At 33.9% G+C, this 16,294-nt stretch overlaps 1 protein-coding gene across 1 annotated transcript; it reads left to right on the top strand.

The window, feature by feature from the left end:
• Window positions 1-146: 146 nt before the first annotated feature.
• Window positions 147-16,231, top strand: acbd4 (acyl-CoA binding domain containing 4; the record flags this gene model as incomplete). Its single annotated transcript, NM_213095.2, is given in 11 exon segments — window positions 147-219; window positions 434-558; window positions 726-846; window positions 1,769-1,853; window positions 2,532-2,652; window positions 2,728-2,853; window positions 3,139-3,227; window positions 3,316-3,529; window positions 11,480-11,667; window positions 12,544-12,597; window positions 15,827-16,231. Coding segments are annotated over 10 exon segments (1,212 nt in total). The 3' UTR covers window positions 15,953-16,231.
• Between the last annotated feature and the right edge of the window lie 63 nt (window positions 16,232-16,294).

Below are 16,294 nucleotides of genomic sequence, written 5' to 3'. Positions count from 1 at the left end.
CACGTTGTCACGTGACTGTACCAGGAAGTGAACTCTTGGCCGAAACTCCAAGAGGTGAAAGATCCCTTTTTGCTTAAGACAACAGCACACAGTTCTCATATTTATTGTGCAAGAGTAGGCACCGTTTTTAAAAACTGTTCCATATCGGATCGGTCGCTATAACGTTACTGTTTTTATTTTAGTTTGTCCAATGGCAGCAAAAGTACCGTTACAGTGCAGGTAAGCTGAACCGCCTAGCTATGAAACCTAAAATGAGAAAGAATAACTAGTAAAGGCGACCAACCACTGACAATTCATTATAATATTTACACGAATATTAAAATTATATTCTTGTAGTACAAGCGTTTGAGAGTCTGGGAGCTTCCAAATTTAGATTTTTGGTCATCGTAAAGAATAAATCATTTGTCAACATAACGTTATATATAATTTACAGGTTGTCCAGTTAATGAACGGAGTGTTGGAAAGACCTCATGCCAGCTCTTACAATGTCAGAGATCGAGGACTGCCAAAGACGCTTTCAGGCTGCTGTCGACGTCATTCAAAGTCTACCTAAAAATGGTAGATTTGCTCACCTTTAAAAAAAATCCTAGCTTATTAGTGTAACCTAAGTCAAACTTGTGCAATTTGACATTGCTAGCCTTTCTTTAAATGATATTACACCACTTCAGATTATTTTGCATGTTGCAGCAGCACCAATGGTAAATCTTCAAATGACACTTGCACAGGTACCTACAAACCATCTTATGAAGTAATGCTGCGGTTTTATGGCCTGTTCAAACAGGCAGTCTGTGGCCCATGTACACTGTCACGCCCTGGATTTTGGGACCCTGTAGGACGTTACAAATGGTAAAGTTTTGAATGAAGTTTGAAACGTATTCACATTTCATAATGTACATTTTAACACTTTCAATGTTCAGAAGCTGCAATGTATTCCAGGCCCGTAGCCAGACTGGTAAAAGGGGTGGTTCTTTTTTTTCTCAAAAAGTGAACTTTTTTTGCTGTTATTCACCTCATTTTTTATTTCATTTTGACATTTGACTGCTGAATTTAGGTGACATTTTAAGCACTATTTTTTAGCTGATTTAGCTTGTTGGATGGTCATCATAACCACACTTTTTGATGTACCAAATATATTTTGCTAAATATTTATAACAAAGAAATATGACAAATATTTGTTTTTAAAATAGAAATTTATTAACATCATATATCATTAGAAAAAAATGTTTTAACAAATGGGCCAGCACATTAAATTTTTCTTCGTCAGATGTTGGCCATTTGAATAATAAATAACTATAACTTTATAATAATTATTATTATTTTTCAGAGCTTTACAATTTTTTAGCCTCTCTTGTAAATGTGCTTCACACTTTGAATTGATCATGTTTTCCTTCAAGAACAAGGTCGATTTATACAATAAAAGTTACTTATGTATATATATATGGTCAAATGTTTTTTTTTTTAAACAATACAGTAGCGAAAGATGACTTCGCTTGTGTCAGATTGTTTTCTTGCACAGCTGGATGTTGGACTCTTGAAAAATAATAGTTTGCATTGGCCAAAACTGTTTAACTGAAGTCACACCAGGATTTAGTTAGGTCTTAAAGACTTTTTTTGATGGGCTATTTTCCATGCATGGGATAATTTCTGGACCTTTGTCAGTGAGGGGTGGGTTTTCTGAACCACCTGAACACCTTCCTGGCTACAGGCCTGCATTCAAGTTGTAATGTAATCAAACTTCATGCCTTGTTTTTTCTGTTTTTTATGTCAGGGAAGCTTGGAGTAATCTGGGAGAAATGAGTCGAGAGACGGCCATGGCTGCTTATGTGGATGAAATGAAAAAAGTTGCACAAGATGTGGGTAAACCTTTGTAAAATTTTATCAATCTAAAGCAAATTTAGGAATGATAGACAATATTTGAAAATGTTCTCTAACTAATTTAAGCTACTGTAGATACAGTTGCATACAGTTGAAGAATTATTAGCTCTCTTTGAATTTTAATTTCCTTTTAAAATGTTTCCCAACAGAGAAGTTTAACAAAGCAAGGAAATTTTCACAGTATATCTAATAATATTTGTTTTCTTCTGGAGCAGGTCTTATTTGTTTTATTTTGGCTAAAATAAAAGCAGTTTTTCTTTAAATAAAAAAATAAATAAATTAAGGTCAAAATTATTAGCCCCTTACGCTATTTTTTCGATAGTCTACAGAGAAAACCATCATTATACAATAACTTGTCCAATTACCCCAACCTGCCCTAGTTAACATAATTAACCTAATTAAGCCTTTAAATGTCACTTTACACTGTATAGAAGTCTATTGAAAAATATTTAGTCAAATATTATTTACTGTCATCATGGCAAAGATAAAATTATAAATGAGTAAAACTATTATGTTTAGAAATATGTTGAAGAAATCTTCTCTCTGTTAAACAGAAATTGGTGAAAGATATAAACAAATGATTTTGACTTCAACTGTATATATTAAAGCCAATGATTTCTTCCCATGTTGATTAATTGATTGATGTATACTTACAGGTCATTGACACCATGCAAATCAATGAAAAGAATGCATCCTATTTCCACTATTTTGAACCTCTTTACCATGTCATTCATGATATGCCCAGACCTCCAGAGGCACTTTTTTCTCTTAGTTCAGGTATGTGTCTATATGTCTATTTGTTCATTTATTGAATTAGGGTGAAATATAATAATCTTTGTGTTCATTTTGAAGATGTTAATGTGAAAGAACCAACTGGTGGTGTGTTTAAACATAATGTGGATAGTGCAACTCAAGAACCAAGACTTCAACAGGATACAGAAACTTCCCTTAACAGTGAACTTCAACCTCAGAGCACAGGTAATGAAATGATTTTATGTAGGCTACATGGAGATGTCTATCCAGCTTATTCAGCAAGACACCAGAATAATTTTTCAAAACATTTGTACGTTAAGCTTGCACAAAGAAGGTTTTTTTTACCATTTTCTTTTGGTTATTAATTTATTTTATTGTGGCTGAAATGAACCAGTCACTATGCAGAAATGTCTGACCGTAGTTGCTGTTCAAATATTTGACAGTTGCATAAGTAATAAATGATGCCAAGATTGTGTGTGCTGCACTTTTCATCACTGCATATGTGTGCAGAGCAACGTATGTCAGAGTGTCAGGGGCCGATTAGTGACACAGAGAGTGAAGTCTTCTGTGACTCGTTGGAACAGATGGATAATATAAAGGTCTGCATTGTTATTAATCTTAGCACAGTTTATGTGTTTATACATATACTCTATTTGATATGTTTATTATATTTGTATTTATTTATAGCTGACTGCAGTACCAGATGGTAATAGTCCTTTCCAGAATGGTCGTACATGCATCGAGATCTCTGGTATCCAGGAGAGTCATTACAGTGCTCCATCACAGTTGGTTCAGATAGGAGTTGGACATGGTGAGGGGGCAGAAGACAGACATGATCCTCCTATGAGGATGACGACCGCAGGAAGAGAATGGTTGCAGCAGAACTGGAGGGACTCCCCAGGTCTGGATTTTAAATGTCATTTTATTGACCTTAGGGCCAGAACACACCAATCCAACGGTTAGCAGTTAAAGCTAGGATTAAAGAGCCATGAAACCCCCTCTTTCAGGTCAAGTCTACCTCAGAAATAAAAAAAAAAAATGTCTAAGATGGGCGTGGAGCGCTGTGAGCAGAGGGAGGAGTGGGTGTGGCTAGCAGAACGGGGAAAAACAGGGGTGCGAACAACTTTTGTCAGTTGGCTTACAAAATTAGACAAACCGTGAGACCCATGATTTTATAGTTTAAAGGTAAAATGCAAAGAAATAGTAATTTATTGCCCTGTTTCATTTCGTCACCTTGGAATTACAAGGTTCTATCTGTGTTATGAATGATTTTGAGATTATGAGCTTTAAAGTTTTTGCATTCCATAGCAAACAATATGCGTGTAACATTTGTTTTTTTAAATAAAAAGTCTTAAAATGTAAACAACTTATAAAAAACATCACATAATGTAACTAAGTTGTCATTTAATAAGAATATGTCAGTATTCTCAATTTTGACAAAAATGTCAGATAGAACCTTATAATTCTAAGGTGACGATTTGTTATATGTAATTTTATATACACGTAACCACAATTTGTTATATCATCAGAAAGATAATTGTGTTTATATAAACGCTATAAATGAGGAGGACGTATCTCCTTCTCAAACCACAGGTCTGAATGCATACTCTATCTATTCATACCTTTAGCCCTGCCGGTAATCTGGAGGATTTTAAACATAGACAAACACAGCAGTACGGATATAGGGGATGTTTCTTAGTGATAACTCAACTGATAAAAGACTGCCATTCTACAATTCTCGTACAGCTCTCCCGACAAAAACTGCTTGCTGCAAACCGACAGCTTTACTTAGACCCCCTAGTTTTTTGTGATTTTTTTTTTATGTGTGTGTGTGTGTGTTTGTGTGTGTGTGTGTGTGTGTGTGTGTGATTTTTTTTGTGCAATAATTAAGGAAAAAATATTGGTGGTAATTCCTAGAAAATTAAATAATTTTTTAAAAATAAAAATTATAATAATAAAAAGATTAATTAATATATATACATGTATGTATATATATATATATATATATATATATATATATATATATATATATATATATATATATATATATATATATATGTGTGTGTGTGTGTGTGTGTGTGTGTGTGTATTTATTTATATATTCATACATATATATAAATATATATATATATATCAATTTTTTGCAATCCTGCAAGTGGACTGCAAAAAATAAATAAATAAATAAATACAAAAAAAAAAAAAAAAAAAAATATATATATATATATATATATATATATATATATATATATATATATATATATATATATATATATAGTAAATGTATATATATATATGTATATATATATATATATATATATATATATATATATATGTATGTATGTATGTATGTATGTGTATATGTATGTATATATATATATATATATATATATATATATATATATATATATATATATATATAAATTTTTTTTTTTTGCAGTCCACTTAGAATCCAACATGGAAATCAATTTTTTTTATAAATTTTTTCATTTTTTTTATTATTTTGCTTTTAATTAACAATTTTGCAGGATCGCAAAAAATTTAGACTTTTTGTTGATTTTGCATTGCGATCGCAGAATCTCGAAACATTAGGGGGTCTGTTTACTGTATCAGCCTTGACAACATTGCGAATAAAATGCTACAAGATTGCATGAGCACTGCGAGCAGAGGGAGGAGTGGGTGTGACCTTAGGGCCCACTCCCACTTTTAAACCTGGCAGATGAAAATAGCTGAAAAAAGGTAAAAATCATCCAGTTTTCCACACAATTAAAGCTAACAGGTGCTAACGTTGAACTAATTGATGTTCAACAAAAAACAAATCTGTTAAAATCTCAAAAAAGTACTCCAGGATGTCTCCAGGGTGTCTGAACCTTTAAAGTCAGAGCTCATTAGCCTGATTTAGGCTGTAGGATTGGCGTTAGGTTGGGTTATTCAGAATCAGAGTGCAAGCATGACGTAATGATGAAGTGATGTAGCACGTGAACAATTCAAGCCAGGAAGGGTCACAAAGAGTCCAGTTGTAATTTTGCTAGATTTCTCAAATATTTGCAAACAATATAGATTATTAGATTATCAGACATATTTGCACAAGTAAATGCCTCCATAATGAGTGACAATTTTTGAAATAATTGTACTGAACGCTGCTTTGTTCTGAGAAAACAGACTTCTGTCCCTTCAGAGCAGAAAGACACGTCCTCTTGTGCAGGTACAAAAGTTGAGCAGCCAAAGCCCCTTTAAGGCAAGTCCTTTCACTTGTCGACTATTTTTGAAACGCCTCTTGGGCAGTATGCTGAATTGGGGAAACATCAAATTCTCCCAATCTATTTGCCAAGCTTACAATTACATTACATATTTAGAACCACCAATAAAATTCATCAATTATCTTGTTTCATTCCTAAATGTCCGAATCAAACAAAATCAGCATGTTTTCAGATTGCCCAAGCTAATGCGCATGTGCACTCGAATAGAAAAATATCACGACACTAACCTAATTTATGGCTGTTCTACACATAATCATCCTCTGGATAATGCTTCATCAGATCGCGCTGCTCTTCTGAAGTAATTCACTTGATGGTGAAACTTCTCCAAAAATGACAACTCTTTGTTTACAAGTTTGTGGGCGTTTGAGTAGTTACTGTCATGTGATGTATGTTTGACACGACGAACTGTACCTCGTGCACGTTTCATACAGATTACAAAACCAAAAATCTTTTATTTTCAAGTACACTTGGTTCATTTAAAAGCACAGATTTCAAGCTTTATTTTATTTATGTCTGTGAAGCAAGTATTTATTGAGGTTCCAGTGTGTTCGTTGATGACCAAACTGCCATAAAAGCACATGTCTAGTCTGAGCTTCTTTCCTGGAGAAACATCAGTCTAAGCAATTGATGATTGGCTACTGTGCTAGTAGGTGGGGCTTCATTCACCATGTTGATTGTTACACATTTCCCCATTCAAAACTATACAAGTGACATGTCTTGTGTATTCTAGAGTCTTTGACTCTCTTTTTTTAATCTGCATTCGTCCACATGGTCTGCTCGCAGCTACTTTTTGGTCAAGACAAGACACAATGCAAGGCGACAACACAGTTAGGTTTCACTGTTGTTAGTTGTTTAGTGTCGGCTTGGTGTGTCCTGGCCCTTAATCTGCAATGCGGAAATGTGTTTGTTGTTTTACAACTTTTGATTGAGTTGCCTATGGGAAAAATGACTAGAAATAATAAATGGCAGAAAACAGTCAAACTATGCTCTACAAACAAATGCGTTCATCACTGTACACAAAAAGTTGAATAATAAGGAAATATCAGTTTGCAGCATAACAAGCTGTTTTTAATGTCTTAAAATCAATGGAAGCAAAAGTGGAAGTGTTAAAGCAAAATGAGTTCAATGGCTGTGCCTGTTCGTACATAAAGAATTAGGCCAAAAAACAACAACCTCAGCTGTTTTCTGGTTCCATGTGTCATTGTTATTGAAACCCTGTTATATGTTTTGGGTATATTTAATGAAATTGTGTTAAAAATGTAGAAAACAATCCTACAATTATGATACACTTCAAATGGTTAAGGCTGTAGAATTTGTAAAATGAATAATTCACATAAAATTACTTCTGTCTTCTTTAATTTACTCATCCCATGCTGTTCCCAACATGCAAGACCTTTATTCATCCTCAGAACACAATTGAAACGCTAATAATGAAATCAGAGATGTCTCTGTCTCTATTTTGACAACTTATACAACTACTACTTACAAGGCCCTGAAAGGAAGTGAAAACATCATTGGAGAAGAGTCCGCCTGCAGATTGAGTGCACCTGCACTGTCAGACACCCTTAACCTTAATTCTCACGTTTCTCACCTCGCATGTGCAAGTTTGCAGCCAGGCACTATTGGACGTCTGCAGTTCAACTTTAATTAGAAGCACCACATTACCCATTCTATTTCCTTTTTCTGGTTGCAAACAGTACAGCACCTATGGTCCAGATTTATCATGGGAATGTCTGATTTCACATCAACACAACATGCTCTGGGGTGATCCTTTACAAAGATGCTGGAGCTGAAGTTTAAGAGGAAATAATTAAATCGTTTTTCTGCGCAAATTGAAGTTGCTTCTTCAAATTAAAGATGAAACATTGGAGTCACATGGACAACTTCAATCATGCTAATAAACTTTATCATAATGATCACCTTTCTGGTTTTTGAAAAGGTACTGTAGTTTTTGGAAACCTCAAATTATAATTTTTTTGTGTTCTGAATATGTACAAAAGGAACATGTACAAAAGGAACAACATAAGTAATTAATGACAATATTTTCATTTTGGGAGAACTTACCCTTCAATGATTTGTATGCTCATAAACACAGTTAAAACAGCAATATTGTGTGAAAAACAAGATTTGAAAAAAAAAATATATTTTTTTTTTTAATATACTCTGGATTTTGGCTACCAGGAATTAATTGGATATTTGAATTGCTGTCTTTTTACTATTGCTGCAATCTCATGTAAGTGACAGTTTGTCCTGGCTCTCGTACCAGGAAGAAATGTCATTTGAAGGAGGGGAAGTTATTTTGATAGATAATAAAGGCACATGGGCTGTTTTGCTACTTAAAGTTTGTTTTATTTTGTCTGGAGACTCTTCTTAAGAGGGTCCTATTGTTCTTTTTTACTTTTTACCCTTAGTTGTTGACGTGTATGCAAAAGAAAAAACAAGATTACGAAACTCAAAGTTTAATTCAAAGGGATAAATTTTATTTAACAGAAAACCTGTTTCAAAGACTACAGTAAACACCTAGTTTGAACTACGATGCTCTTCTTTTGGATACTGTGATTTCACAAAGTCCCTAATTTACATAACTCTGAAATACATTTAAAGAGAGAGAGATTGGTTTAGCTGCTTTAGAGATGATGAGAAAAAAGAGCTGTTTTTGTTCCATGCTGTGGCCAAGTCTACCGTCAACTTTACATTGAATGCAGAATAAACAATAATAAAAAAAAAACAGCTAAACACAAAAGCTTTGTGTACTTAGGCAGCATTTGAAGTGTCCTAAGAAGACAAGAATGAGCATTATTAGAAAGAAAACATTTATTTATTTTCCTTCTGGGACTCGAACAAGGGACCTTCTTGCTGTGAGTGGCCAGTGCTAACCACTGAGCCGCCGTGACGCCCAGATAGAAAACAACTTTGATGAAAATGATGACGATTTACTTTAAATGTTGAGTAGGGTATACAGAGCAGAGCACATGCAATATATACAGCTGAAGTTAAAATTGTTAGCCCCCCTGAATTATTAGCCCTGTTTATTTTTTTCCCCAATTTCTGTTTAACGTAGAAAATATATATTTTTTCAACACATTTCTAAACATAATAGTTTTAATAACTCATTTGTAATAACTAATTTATTTTATCTTTGAGAGGATGACAGTAAAAAATATTTGACTAGATATTTTTCAAGACACTTCAGCTAAACATTTAAAGGCTTACTTATTAGGTTAATTAGGTTAACTAGACAGGTTTGGGTAATTAGGCAACTTATTGTATAATAATGGTTTGTTCTGTAGACTATCAAAAAAAGTTATATATATATATATATATATATATATATATATATATATATATATATATATATATATATATTTATTTATTTATTTATATATATATATATATAGCTTTAAGGCGCTAATAATTTTGTCCTTAAAATTGTGTTTAAAACAATAGAAACTGCTGCTTTTATTTAAAAAAGAAAAAGAATCAAAGGGGGCTAGTTATTCTGACTTCTACTGTATATATAGTACATCACAATGTTTCATACTGGCAGCATTGAGAAAATTAAATTAGAGTTTCATCTGCATTTGTATATTGTGTATTTTTCAACTGTTCCAGTCTGTAGAATGTCTGATATGTGCTTTTGATTCATGCTGAGAAGGCATTGCTGTGATGTGATGAGTTTTATTTCTACTATTCATTGTTTACGTGGACAATGATATTTGAATATTAACAGAATTGATACAATATTTGATTAAAAATCTACAATGTTTATCAGAATCTTCCATAAATACCCTAAACAAAGTAAAGTCATACTTGAAGTAAATGAAAATTTAATTTAGACACGTAGAATATTCCTTTTTAGTCACATTATCAACTACCATATTTAATATTGTGAAAACTTTGGGAAATCCAGAAGTGAACCTTCCGCTACCTTTGAGCCTCAGATTGCACTGCATGAAACCGAACCTATTTTTAAAAAGAGCCCAATCTCATTTAAATTTAAAGCGACAGTCACCAAAATGGCTGGATGTAAGCCCAACACGGGCAGTTTCAAAGCGATATAAAACATTATTTTGTGAAAGTTTGAGCTGAAAATGCACATACACAGAGGACATCAGAGACTTCTTTTATATCTTGTAAAAAGGGGCATAATAAGTTCCCTTTAAGTAGGGTTGCACCATATATTGCAAAATTATTGTTATCGTTATATGTATCACCATAACAGTATTTGCAATATTTCTGTCATAGACGTGTGATAATACATTTTATTTTATATGCTAAGCATTTGTTTGTTTCATGCATTGGTTGTTTATCTAAATTTGACCAGTCAGATGAGGCCTCACTATCCCCACCTTAGCATGGAAGCTCAGTGGTTAGCACTGTCGCCTCACAGCAAGAAGGTTGTTAGTTTGAATCTTGGCTGGGTCAGTTGGCATTTTCGTGTGGAGTTTCCATGTTGTTTCTGTGGGTTTCTTTCGCTCGTGAAACTTTTATAAATTGTATCATCAATTTCCAGATGATTAAACATTGTATTAAAAGGGAAGTGAATGTAACATGTTAAACATGCCTCTGTCCCAACTTTTTTGGAATGTGTTGCAGGCATTTTACATGCAGTATATTGCAAATTTTTTAATATTTCCAAAATAAAATTAATTAATAATTTTATTACTAACTTTTTTTAAACTCACTAAAAATACTAGAAATGTTTCTTTGTACTTTCGAAAATTAAATAAAAGTTGGAGAAAATCAGCAAATTTCATATTTTTGATTTTATTGCAATTTTTGAAAAATCCCAATCAATATGCAAACAATATTGCATTAACAAATGTCCACATGTATCATATAACTGTTAAACTCAATTATTAATCATCATGGTAAAATATAAAATGATTAAAGTGTGCTTTTCTTTTTCAATTGATTGCTTCGTACATTAAATTTGTTTTAAAACCTATTTGGATTTTTTTCTGTTGCACAAAATAAATTTGAAGGTCAAATGAAGCTGCATATCAGAGCGGAGCTCATTAATATTCATAACCAATCCAAATATGGTCAATTATGGACCTTCTGATTCTAGGGCTAATTTATGGAGTTATACATTAGCAGAGGCATCACAGTGGTGCAGTGGGTAGCTCGATCGCCTCACAGCAAGAAGATTGCTGGTTCGAGCACCAGCTGGGTCAGTTCACATTTTTGTGTGGAGTTTGCATGCTCTCCCCATGTAACCCACAGTCCAAAGACATGCAGTATAGGTGAATTGAATAAGCTAAATTGGCCATAGTGTATGTTTGTGAAAGAGTGTGTGGGTGTTTCCCAGTGTATGGCACCTTTAAGTTATAAAGTATATCTTTATTTTTTTTTTTTAAGAAAACTCTGTGCTCTTTGCTGTGGAAGCACATTATGTCAGGCATAGGGTGTCTTGCTAAATTCACCAGAGAGAGATGAACATCACAACTCAGACAACATCACAATATGTTCATTGAAAATTGTAATTCAAGCTGTTTTTGGTAATATCTGTTCATTTAACCTCCTTGCTATTAATAAGATAATTTTTTCGCTGCACAGTCCTAATAAATGAATAACAATGTGCTTTTTTGCAGGTTTCATGGCTCACCACAGTGCTGGACGGCTATCAGCAGCTGGCTCAGGGCTTGTGGACAGAGACAATTCTAAAAGTGGGTCTGGCCAGTTACAACAGCAGATTTTTCTAGCCCTACGGAAACTCCGAGAGGACATGCAAAGTGTCATGGAACGACTAGATGTGGTTGAAAGTCTTGCAACTGCAAATGTAAGAAACTTTAAAAAATTAAGCTAAAATTGTACATGCTATTTGTCTAAACAAAATAGGCTTTCACAGAGCACAGACAGAACTATAGGTGATTTACTTTACTAGGTATGATTCTGAAAACTTAGCAACAAGCAATCATTACCTTCTTTTGTGTTTAACAGAATAAAGAAAATCTTAAAGATTTAAAGCCACAGCGATAAGCTTTATGATGTGTGTGTGTGTGTGTGTGTGTGTGTGTGAGTAAACCCCTCACAGATCTCTTTTAAGTTTATATTCTTTATATGATGTTTTACAATAATATATACAGTATATATATATATATATATATATATATATATATATATATATATATATATATATATACATATATATACACACACACACACACACACACACACACACACACACACACACACATACACATACCTTAAGATCACAAGGGTCCAACAAATAGTATCCCCAAATAAATATGTTAGGGAATAATATGAAATAAAATTTTAATGAACAGGAAAAATCAAGAGAAACATTAAAAATAGAACATTTTGCTGTAATTTTGTAGTTTGTACTTTTTGTTTTGCAATAGATCTTTTGGCAACACCTCATTTGTTTGGTTACCTTAGTTCAAACACTTATTTGAACTAAAATAATGTTAATAAATTTGTTTTTAAATTATTAAAAGTGCAACAAAATGTATTGCCTATATTCACTGAGTTGTTTGACAAATATATATTTTATTAAGTGTGTGTGTGTGTGTGTGTACATATATATATATAGCTAAATTAATTTTGAAAGTAATAAATTAAATTACCTCTATTATTTTCATGTTTATTATTTTCATTCCATTTTCTTCAACTATATTTGTATTTGTATTTTAAGGCTCAGAATTCACATTGGATATCACATTTACAACGGACAGCTGGAGAGTCTGAGGTACAATTTGTGACAGTTTTCCTATTAGTCTCAAGGTATTGCTGCTTGTCGCAGCTACTCATTTATACTAGCTACTGTTTTTGAAAGAAGGCAGTGATCCAAATGAATGATTAAAATGTCTGAAAATACATGTCTGAAATCAGTTTTGTCATGTGCTTTCACGTACAAACAATGACTCCAAAGTCCCACATTGCCAAAAGTTTTGGGACACCACTCCAGTTTATTGAACTAAGTTGTTCCAATCTCCTCCATGGCCACGTGTACAGTGGGAAAAATAAGCATTGAACACATCATGATTTTTTCTTGGGAATGATATTTCTTAAGAAGCTGTTGGCATGGGATTGAAGCAGATTTTGGTAAAAACCCAAACAATATAAACATAAAAATAAAACAAAACAAAACAATCAGAAAAATTAGTTATGTGTAATAATAATGAAACAACACAAGGAGAAAGTACTGAATTTCTAATCAATGGCACCTTTAGAAATATGTTGTCTGAGAAAAATGGTGATGTGTTAATACTCATTTTTCTCGCTATATATAAAACCAAGCAAATAGGCATTTCTACAGACAAACATTTATTGAAGAATGTTTCCTGTGTAATAAGTAATAACAGATGCAAGTTGTATTATAACTAAGTGGAAGCAACTCAGCCATGAAATAGTAAGCCACGTAAAATCACAGAGCATGGTCAGCACAGGTCCAACCTTGATTAACTGCTTAGAGAGTTATTTTTATGCAATGGGTATTTAAAGGGTCACGAAACACCAAAACACATTTTTTGAGCTGTTGACAGTCATATATGTGTCCCACACTGCTAAAAACACTTTTAGGACACCTATATTTTACTAAAAAGTGTAAATTGGTTGTTTTAGCGTTATTTCAAGTAAATTCGTACTTCCGGTTTGAAACGAATTTTTGAAGCTGCGTCACGGTCATGACATAATAGCGTTGTATTCCAGCGTGCAGACTTGACGTCTGTGCCAAAGTGTGTCTTATTACGTCTTACAGCCTGCTGCATTATTGCATGAGTAAGGCTTGGTTCAAACCAATCAGCGCACTCTATTGTGCAACTTCAATAATATGCATTACTGTCACCGTGTTTACACGACAGAGACGCCACGTTGTGTTGGCAAAACAAGCGTGAAATGTTGCTTTTATTGTTTGCTGCCGTTAAGTTTTGTTTTCATTTTCTCTCTGTGAGAGCTCATCTGGAGTCACGTGAGGATTAACAGTGTACGCGACGCTCAACAACAATAACTTACGCGTCTAAGGAGGATTATTGTTTACCTGAGAGCTGTTCTCATCTGCAAACGCTGAGATCCGGATTCTCTTGTAGTCTTCTCCTCATAAAGACGCGGCTCTAGTTGCTGATGATTGTCCAGTCTCTACAGATTTGGTAAGTGAGCGACCAGTGCTCTTTGTTTATTCAGTTTGTTCATATTGAACTAAGTTAACTATTGCACCAAGTGTAAACATGTTAGCACCACAACCAAACTTTAACCTCGTGTAGGGTTTTTACCGCATTTTGTGACCGGAATAACATATGCGGCTTTCTGACGCTACCTGCCGTGTGCATCTAAGTTTCCGGGAAATGCAGAGGTTTTTTTTCTCTCATTCGCCGTGCGGTATCAAACATTGCATGAAAAATACACGCTTAGAGCAGATCCTCGAATCAAATATCTCGTTTGTCACGAGGGGCATGAATGAATTCCCTGAATGAAAGAGCCAAACTGCAGTTAAAGTCCAACATTTAATAATTTGGCAAATAATTCGGCTACAGATGTCCATGTAGGTTAAACTTTCTCCTGTGTGTTTATTTTGACTCTGAAACTCGTGCGTGCCCAAATAGACACTCCCACACCCTCCCACTTTAGTTCCTCCGACACTCCCCCCTAAACAGAGCTGGACACACCCACTTTTCTGACTTTTTCCAAAGTAGAGGTGTGAAAACACCCTGCTGAAACAAGGGGGTTTCATTGCCCTTTAAGAGATCCTATTATGCATTATAAAAGGCCACATTTTGGTTTTAGCGTTCTCGCAACAACAGGCTGCTATGCATGCAAGGTGAAAAAAATTGTCTTATGATATGCATTTATTTTTTTACTTATTTATCCCAGCAACTCGCATATGATTTGTTCAGTGATTCATTTGTTCCCAAACTCCTCCTTTGCATGACGCTAATCTGCAGTGACTGGTCTGATGACCCAGTTTGTTGTGATTGGTCAACTACGTTTAGCGCAAGATGGAAAGAAATGCCCACTGTGGCTTACCAACATTGTTGAAGTATGTCAAAGAGTGCAGAGGATATGTGTGAGCCCAATGCAGGAGTGCATTAAAGCAATGCAGTTTAACAACAGCATATTGCTCTATTCTTAACCATAAGTGATAACAACGACACATATACAGTATTAATCTACACAGTGGCAAAAGTTGAACTGTTTTGATAGATGATTGCCAATAGCAATGACAAGCGACAGGATTGCAAGCTCACAAACGCATTTAAATCAGTAAAGAAAATGGCATGTGTTGTGTTTTCAACTTAGTTTTAGACACAATATGTGAGTGTAAAGAGTTAACCAGATACAATACAATCCACAAAGTCCCATACACAAATGATTTTCTAAGTTGAGTTTTTTTATCTATATTTTTAAACAACGTGCACTTTCAGATTTATTCTTCAGCTAGATGTTTTCATTCACTTACAGATGTGCTTTACACTCCATGGAAGGTATTTTTTAAAAACCCATAATACAGGCTCTTTAATGTCCGAGCAGCTGCTTTCAAATTTTAAATCAAGTACAATGCAAAACATCCTCCTCCAACATGACTGTACACCAGTGCATAAAGTAAGGTCCATAAAGACATGGATGGACGAGTTTGGTGTGGAGGAACTTGACTGACCTGCACTGAGTCCTGACCTCAACAATAAAAACACCTTTGGGCGGAATTAGAGTGAAGACATCCAAAATAAATGCCAGACATCACAAATGCGCTTGTAAAGAATGGTCAGAAATTCCAGTAAACAAACACTTAAACCTTGTGGAATGTCCTCCCAGAAGAGTTGACGTTGTTACGGATTAAGATTGGGACATCATTATTCATTATAATTTATCTGCATCAACATATGCAAATGTCCCAAGTCTTTTGGCAATATATACTATGTATTTTCTAACAAATATTTGTGGGAAATAAATATATTTAATAATTCAATTTCTTTTTTACTCAGGAGAAATGGTGGCCATTTGAAATCTCTGGACGCACATTGATGCTGTTGTTGGTGTGGCCTTTTGTGACACAGTGGCTGAGTTTTCTCCTGAGATGGAAGAAGAGACAAATTCATGGGTGCATATGAATTTGATAAATAGTCAAGCTAAAAGGATCACATATTTAATTGCCACTTCTCAGTCTCAGGTAAAAGAAGAAATGTTCTAAAATCATATGTTCGAAATTAGATCACTTAATTGTTTATGAACAAGTTGATGAACCAAGTTTAAGTCCTAGCATTGATTGTGAATATTTCAACGTGTTCCATTTATTTTTGGATAAAAATGGTTGTTTGTAATCATTTGCCTAAAAAATGTATGATATCCATACTATTGTGTTTTCAATATAAGTTTACTGTAAATTTTAATCCTTGTGCTTTGTCTTATTTTTAAAATTGACTTTGTAAATGTGATCTTCCCCACAATGATGC

The sequence above is a fragment of the Danio rerio genome, chromosome 12 (assembly GCF_052040795.2).
Source record: "Danio rerio strain M-AB ecotype USA chromosome 12, GRCz13ab, whole genome shotgun sequence".
Classification (NCBI taxonomy): domain Eukaryota; kingdom Metazoa; phylum Chordata; class Actinopteri; order Cypriniformes; family Danionidae; genus Danio; species Danio rerio.
Note: the sequence above shows the minus strand (reverse complement) of the source record. Positions and strands in the feature narration are given on the sequence as shown.